This window comes from Gekko japonicus, unplaced genomic scaffold (assembly GCF_001447785.1).
Source record: "Gekko japonicus isolate JY-2015 unplaced genomic scaffold, Gekko_japonicus_V1.1 scaffold326, whole genome shotgun sequence".
Taxonomy (NCBI): domain Eukaryota; kingdom Metazoa; phylum Chordata; class Lepidosauria; order Squamata; family Gekkonidae; genus Gekko; species Gekko japonicus.
In genome coordinates, this window is record NW_015165245.1 from 1252845 (window position 1) to 1261447 (window position 8603).

Consider the following 8603-nt stretch of genomic DNA (forward strand, 5'->3'; position numbering starts at 1 on the left):
GGCGTGCCCGTCTTCAGGAGCATTCGAGGCTCCCGGCCGAACTGCGCATGCGCACACATGCACAGCCGGCTGCCTTGTTTTCCTTTCCGTGGCTTCCTCCCCCGGCATCTGATTATGCCGGGGAGCAACTGCACGGCGGCTCAGGGGATCTGTCTGATCCTGCCACCGCGTGTCTCTTTTGGTGCGGTTCTAAAAAGCCGCACTTCGGCCGCGTCGATTTCCCCCGTGTGACCGGGGCCTATGTACATTTCTTTAAACCATATTTACTCTAGGAAAGTTTCTGATGTGAGCAAGTGCCTGCTATTTAAGGATTATAAAGTCCATCTTTAACATTCTGAATAAGTGACTGTCGTGACCCCATAGTGAGAGCTAGTCTGGTGCAGTGATTAAGAGTGTCATAGTAGTATCTGGAAGACCTACGTTCACAACCCAACTCATGCCATGAGAGCTCACTGGATGACCTTGAGTCAGTCACAATGGAGGAGAGGAGAATAATGTAAGCTACTCTCAGTCCCCATTGGGGAAAAGGCCAGGGTATAAATGAATTAAATGTTGCATATGGTAATTGTACTGACGTAGAAATTCACCTTTCTCTTTTTCTTCACTCCCCCCCCCCCGTTGCTGTTACTTTTTCACAATGTGTAGTTTGCTGTATTCTGTACTTCCTCCATCTGTGGCCAATGAACTGAGACACAAGCGCCCCATACCAGCAAAGCGTTATGATAATGTCACCATACTTTTTAGTGGCATTGTGGGATTCAATGCCTTCTGCAGCAAGCATGCCTCTGGAGAAGGAGCCATGAAAATTGTCAACCTTTTAAATGATATTTACACCAGATTTGACATTCTGACCGATTCACGAAGGAATCCCTTTGTTTATAAGGTAAGTGCAAATTTTCCATTTTTAAATGTCCCCAAAATCCGTTGTTCGGTCAAGTAAACCATATATAGCATTTTCATGTTTGACTGGCAGGCCCATCCATAAGGAATAATGCCATACATAATTAATCTAATGTTGAATTAAATACCACCATCTTTGTGGAACCAGGTAAAGGCAGTAACATCCTAGACAGCATACTCCCATATTTTTCCCCACTTCCAGCCTCATTTTGTGCTGTTTGTGTGACAGTGTGTTGCAACAGCTCTGTGAGCTCTTTTAGCTTGTTCTTTCAGAAGATAAATCAAGAGTCTTTTTACTCCCAAAGAAGATTGCTTAGAGATGTGTTGGCCATATTACGTTCCTTTAATTTTTTCTGCAATAGCCATCCAGCCCTGCACCCTAGGTACCAACTTGACAATAAATGCTTTTGATTATGTCCTGCTTGGGACATAATTTTCTAGTGTTGATAGTTTGCTTTCTGAATCAGAAGTGATAATGCTAATGCGTATCTTTCTTCATACCAGTAGGTCTCTATCACTAACGTAGTGGAATAACAATCACCTTTATATTTTGTTAGGTTGAGACAGTAGGAGACAAGTATATGACAGTAAGTGGCTTACCAGAGCCATGCATTCATCATGCCCGTTCGATCTGCCACTTAGCACTGGATATGATGGAAATTGCTGGACAGGTTCAAGTTGATGGAGAGTCTGTGCAGGTTATTAATTCACAATATTCTGTCTCTTGAGTGGTTTGTATATGTGCATTTTCAGTCCAGGATTTTCCAGATGCATCCTAGGCAGATAGGTAAGTCTAACATTTTTCAGTTGCATAGTACCCTGTGCCACCTTAATTAGGGTGTTAGACTGGGGCCACAGGTTTCAAAGGCCCACCGGCATTGTAGCTCATTGGGTAACCTTAGGCCAATTCACTGTCTCTCAGCCTAATTTACTTCACAGGGTGGTTGTGATGACAAAGGAGGGGAAATCATGTACAAAGCTCTGAATTCCTTTGAAGATGGGTAGGATATAAATGGACAGATAGATAAAGGCATTGGGCCAGATGGTAGTAAGGTGTTAGTGAAGCCAGCCATGGACAGTGCTACAGAATAGAACGGGAGGGGGGGCTGTTGACGTTTATAACATGAGAACTGCTAGATTAGTCATCCTTTCATTACAAGTGGTACTCTTCCTTTCCCTGATGACCAGATTTATGCTGGTGTTGGCCGATTTACTATCCTCACAACTGGTTCTTGGAACTGATAAAAAGATTAAGAAGATATGGAGAGGTGAAAAATGGCAAGATTGTTTTCATGCAAAACCCTGCACTCCCACCGTAGGGATATCATGTCTGTCTTTTTAGGTACCTCTTTGCTCAGCAGGCACTTAGACAGTGGGTAGATGGTTAAATGTACCTCTTCAAAACCTACCTGTTAACTAGATAATTGGTCCAAATGACTATAGAGGCAAACTGGGCTGCTGCAGGGTAGGGTGGGAACAGAGCTCCTGATAAGTTTGGGGGCCCATGGAACCAAGCAAGTAATGCAATCTGCTTTTTATGTGATGTTGGGGTTGGGTCTGTGTGATGGTGGTGGGATGCAGAAGGAATCTATATTTGGGAGCGGGGATGATGATTTTTTTAATGGCTTTGGCAACAAAATGGAGACAGAGCATGGACAAATTTGGGGACATGGAGGAGTGTTCTTAAGCGTGCCAACATTCCTCCCTAGTCTCCCTATTCTCATGAGTCAAAAAGGAGGTGGAGCAACAGTCTAATAGCTTCATGTGTAATGTTTTACAGTGCCTTTCAGTAGAGTATTTTGCTACAGAATGCAGTGAAACCACATCCCACCCTTGCCAAATTAATTAGTTGGATTTTCTGTTGAGTAGCCCCCTCCAAACGGCAGTTCTAGGCAGCTGCCTAAGTGGCTGGTCTGGTCAGATGTTTTAGCATCATCCGAAAGTGCATCTTTTCCACCCCAAATGAGTGTTAGTGGTGGAGTATCCACCATCATAATCTATGCAGTCACCCAATTCAAAGCTGAAGTAGAACATTCTACATTTACTCTAGATCAACACTGTTGTGACTCAGTTTGTTTTAACAAACCTAAGTAGTGATTATGAATACTTGTTAGGAGTTCTGAGAATTGTTTGGGTAGGACATTTGGGATTTAGTAACATGTGTATAACATCTTAAGCTATGAACCTCATATTGTATGCCCTGCTCTTAAACCCACTTGGTATCATTTTCTTTCCATTGTAAAAACAAAAAAAAGATAACAATAGGCATTCATACAGGAGAAGTAGTTACTGGTGTCATTGGCCAAAGGATGCCTCGTTATTGCCTTTTTGGAAACACTGTTAACCTAACAAGTCGAACAGAAACCACTGGAGAAAAGGGGAAGATCAATGTTTCTGAATATACCTACAGGTAAGACAGTAGACTGAGATGTGCTGATTGATACAACATATTTCTGTGCCACAGATTTTAAATTATATGTGAGAGGAAGGGACTCCTTCAGTTGACAGGCAACTCATTTCAGGAGTTTGGCAAACTGATAATCCAGCAACATTACTTTGAGTAATTATCCTTCCAAGAAAAGTCTAACACACCATTAACATTTTGTATCTGATGTGAATGAGAAGAAAGAGGGAAAGCTGGGTGGCTGACTCTTGCCTGCAGCACCCCATTGCCATTTACAGCATTACCCTGCTGTCCAGTCAGCTTGCAACAGGATTTAATCTGTAGCCTTTTGCTCAGTGCCTTGTTGTGCTCCCCCCACACCAATGTTCTTTGAATTGGGAATAGGATCATATCAGCCAGTTAACAAAAATAGGAATACATTTTACTCAGGAATCATACAGACCCAAGGATTTTTGGTTTCATCCTAGCAATTTCCCAGTTTTGTTTTGTTTAATGTTGTTGTGTCCACAACTGGCTGGATTACTTGGACATGGGATAGATGTTATAGTCAGGCTGTCAATGTCAACTGTTGTCTATGTCAAAACTAGGGAATCTGTACTTAATAAAGAGATGGACTTGTTTTAATTCCATCAAATCCCTGAGCCTGTTTCAGTGGGGAGGTGGGGTATAAATTGAATAAATAAATAAATAAAGTAATCCTTCTACCCTTTCCAGGCTCATCTCTGTTGTGGGCATTGAAGATAGTCAGTTTCAGATACTGTGGCAAATTGTGATAGGCTCATTTATTTTGAGGTCTCATTATTCAGCAGTTTCCTCAGGAACAGGGTGCTGCTCTTGAAAGTATACTGACTGTTGCAGAATGGTTCATGATTTAACAATATCTGCCCCTGAATGATTATCTTTAATTGCAGATGTCTTATGACTCCTGAAAATTCAGATCCACAATTCCACCTGGAACACAGAGGGCCTGTTTCAATGAAGGGTAAAAAAGAACCAATGCAAGTTTGGTTTTTGTCCAGAAAGTGCACAGAGACAGAGGTATGACTAATGAAAGGATCTATTTTTAAAAAATGCAAGGCATAAATATGAACAAATAACCCAAACCATCAGAGCTGTTTTACTTGCAAAACGAAATGTTCCCATGAAGAAATGAGCCATTTAAAAAAACCAAAACACTGTTGCATTAATATATTTGCTATCTTGACAGCAGATTAATGTCTGTTATTTGTCCCTGGTGTTCGGGGCATTTGTTAGAAACTGGTTTTTGTGTTTCAAACTGTCCTTGAGAGAGTGCCAAGTGTTTAAATATTTACCACACTTTTCGGCCCTCTTTCTCGATTCGAACTGGTATTTTACATTTGTCTGTCCTTAGCTGTAGCATAGATCAGGTCAGTATTATTGTCATCTGTTCACTGATTACAGCCTTTCAAACCCAGGCCACCATTCAGGGCCTGATTCCCTTAGTACAGTTTCTGTTCAAAAAAAGTTTTCAAAATATTAGCACTTTGATTTAATATTCAGATTCACTGTTTGCTTAGCATTAATACTGAAAACTCTTTAGCCCACATAACTGACATTACCATGCTAAAGCTCATCATGATTGTGGTTTCTTAATTAACAAAATTCATTACAAGGAAATATATTTCTCTTTTGGGTCAGCATACAGATTTAAAGTTATAGTTCTACCAAAGGTGCAAATAATGAATTCACTTGGATATGTGACAGTTTTATGTGGGCAAGGGAGCTCTGCATCAAAAAAAGAAGAAACATGCTTTGCTTATCCTAAGCACATTTCTTCTGAGTTAGATGAGAAGGTAAACCTTGAAAACTTATTTTCAGAGCTAAGTTATACCTTATTGATAAAATGATCGCAAAATAACCTTTGTGGGGAATTAATCAAACGATCATTGCAAACAGGGAAAAATTAGCCAAGCCTAATCATACATCATGTGGTGGCTCAAGTGGTTAAGACGCTGAACTGCAGGCTGTGGAAGGTCAGTAGTTCAGCAGTTCGAGAGACCCAAGTTGCCGCATGATGGAGTGAGTTCCCGTCTCTAGTTCCAGCTCCTGCCAACCTAGCAGTTTGAAAGCAAGAAATTGCAAGTAGATAAATAGGTACCACTTCTGTGGGAAGGTAACAGCGTTCTGTGCGCCTTGGTGTTTAGTCATGCTGGCCACATGACCACGGAAACATCTTCGGACAGCGCTGGCTCTTAGGCTTTGAAACGGAGATGAGCACCGCAACCCTAGAGTCGGACTCGACTGGCTTTCGAGCAAGGGAACCTTTACCTTTACTAATCATTCAATGCACAATGGATGAATTTATTTTGATAAATTTCAGCAGGTAATATCCCCCCTTTGACCACTGAGCCAATAATCAGAACCAGGTCCCATTAAATGATCAGCATATGTTTTGCAATTGCCTGTAACAAATGAGGACAAGTCCATGGTGGGGCAGGTTTCAGATTGGGTATACCCTGTAGGCAGAAACTGGGACCTGTGTATTGATTCTGCACTGATCCTGGTTTGGCCCATGAGGAATCACCAAAGGTATAATCTTTTAAGGAATCCCTCCCACACTGCAGTAGTGTGAGACTATTGAAATTCTGGCACTAGATGAGGAACTTCCTGCTCTCTGATCCTGAATTTCAGGATCTGCAGCCCAGCTGCTCTCTAGCTCACTGCTGAGGTTTGGGACTGGGGGGAGAGGAAGCTGCTCATTTAGCCCCAAACCTGAAGGGTTTAGTGTGGGAAGGGGTACATCTTTATCTCCCCATATCTTATTTTTACCTCTCACCCATGTCAGGATATTTCATACTGTCAGGAGCTCTGCCTCCTTTCCAGTTTAAAAGGAGATGTGATTAAGAAGCTCTCGTCCTCATAAATCCTTCTGCCTGGACTCTCACTTTCATGAAAAGTTTACATTGTCCTGTATTGGGGGCCAACTAGGTTTGGGCAATGAGGTCTTCACAACATGCCTCTTCATGATCTTTCTCCTGACTCCTATATGTTAGACGCTCGTAGAGATGCATTCCTCTCTGAACACTGCCTCCCTGAGCACTGCTCCAATGGTTTGTAATACAGCAGTGTAAGAATATACTTAATTTGTTATCCATGATTTCCACAAACCCAATCCCTCACTTCTCAAAACTTTTCTTGCATGCCTTCAAGGAACTGACGCATGATGCTAAGTAAGCCAAGAGAAGCACAAGAGGACAACAGGGTGGAACACCGTGTCTTGTCACTAATTCACTCTGGTAGTAATTAGATGCTGCTGCTCATGCTACATTCTGTACCTCTGTTCCCAACGCTAACTTTCTTTCTACTGGCTGCTTTTTTGTTGTTGTTATTCAGTCAGCTTTTGATATTGTAATATCTCTGGTCTGGTTATGTTTCTTTTGGTCTTTCTTACCATCTTGTCCAACATGAACTAAGATGTGAATCCAGCTAACCATGTCAATGTAGTGTATACCGCCATGTGCTTCCAATTGCCTTTTCTAGTGTCTGATCATCACAGTCTTTATGGTAGTGTGACTCAAAATGGTTTGTGGACAAAAAGAAATTCTATGTGGAAGAAAAACTCCTAAGCTCAGAGCCTTGATATTTTTATGAGAGTGATTTGGCATTCTGATTTCCACTTACTATACTAATCCATCTGTCTACTATTGTGAAATATTTTAATTCATTCTAGGAGCTAGCTTCAATGCACTGTCAGTTGCTCTTTTCTTATGTGTTGGCTGTCTGCTGTTGCAACATATGCATCTTCCACAGAAAAGAAGGGCAGTTTGTGTAATATTATTTACTACTTGAAAATGTGTGCAAATTTCTACTCTTTCTGATCACGTTCTCTCCCTTTTCTTTTAACAGTTTAATTGTGGTATAGCTGATTCATAATAAACATTGCCAGACAACTTTTTAATATCATGCATGATGATGTGGGGGGGGGAAGAGACTGTGGTGTTTGTGTATGGGAGTAGTTCCAAACAAATCCATTTGCAAATCCAGTTCAAGTGCCAGAATAGGAAAGGACCTTGAGACTGACCAGATTTATCCCCAGATCAGGGTGGCCTATGAAAATCCACAAGTCCTCCATTACTCTAGACATTGGTATAATATACATAGATGATGGGAAAGGCATCATGGCATGGACTGGGCCATTTCCCCTCAACTGTACATACAGAACCATGTGTGGCACCTTGATCAAACCTTTGGATGACTGTGCAGGGGCTGGGGAGGCAGGATTCAATCCTTCTTCCCCACCACATTCATACTTTCCCAGGATTCAAATAGAGCTGCCTGAGCCAGTTGCCGAGGAAAAACTTTAATTTGTTCTAATTTTCAAAAGTATCCTTGTTTTATTGCTTGAAATGGGGGGAGGGGAGATCTGCTAGTATATTAAGATCCTTGATGATTCAGATTCATCCTGCAACCTTCCATGTAGACGTGTGTCAGTACAACTGCCATATAAACAACGTTCATATTTTTATGAACTTCTGGTTATCTGTCTTGAGCTCTAGATTTGTCAAGACTAATGAGATTTTTAAAGGTGAACTGTAGAAATAATGTCTATTATTAGTTTATTGTCATGACTAATCCTTTGTCTTTATAAGATACCACTGCATACATGTATAAATATATACGTACATATAAATGTTATGTATAAATATTGTCATAACTAGTATATATACATATAATCAACACAAAATATATTTATAAATGTTTTATGTTCTTGTGTACAAGGAAAGATTTTAAATTATGGTCTTTTTCCACTGATCTCTGGAAGGTTTGTTTTTTAAAAAATATTCAGTGAAAAATACATGTTAATATTGGAACTGATATAATAAATACACATTATCCCCGGTCTTATGTATAGAGTCTGTCTTATTTATGTACTTTGTAAGCCATGTCTTGATCTCAAATTCAGTGTAAGTATGCAAACCTCCCACTTGCTGGAAAAGAAAGATCTAATTTTTTTTATGGTCTTGCAACAAAGGGACTCTATAGCTCATTAACCCAAGCAACCTCAGAGAACCAGATCCTCATGTATTACATCTGTAACATATGCCATATTCCTTTTGCTTCAGGTTTGTTTTGGATGTTTTATAGAAGTAGTAAGGAAGGCACTTCAAGTGGTGCATGGTTCTTCTGTCATCACTTCTGCAGTGTGTGTGTATGTACACATATGTTGTACTTTTTATTACAAAGGGAACACAATCTTATCCTGCAGTCAGCATATGTAGAAGGTGCTTCTATAATAGCTGAACCAGCACAACACATCCTATAAAATGCTGCTGTCTGA

The 8603-nt window shown here is 40.6% G+C and overlaps 1 protein-coding gene across 1 annotated transcript in view; it reads left to right on the forward strand.

The window, feature by feature from the left end:
* The window catches only part of GUCY1B3 (guanylate cyclase 1, soluble, beta 3), a 31917-nt gene extending 24089 nt beyond the window's left edge, over window positions 1-7828 (forward strand). Inside the window, exons 8-12 of the mRNA XM_015410065.1 lie at window positions 646-883; window positions 1458-1598; window positions 3156-3310; window positions 4216-4342; window positions 6476-7828. Coding sequence (XP_015265551.1) covers window positions 646-883; window positions 1458-1598; window positions 3156-3310; window positions 4216-4342; window positions 6476-6499 — 685 coding nt within the window. The 3' untranslated portion in view covers window positions 6500-7828. The remainder of the gene's footprint in view (window positions 1-645; window positions 884-1457; window positions 1599-3155; window positions 3311-4215; window positions 4343-6475) is intronic.
* The last annotated feature ends 775 nt before the right edge of the window (window positions 7829-8603 follow it).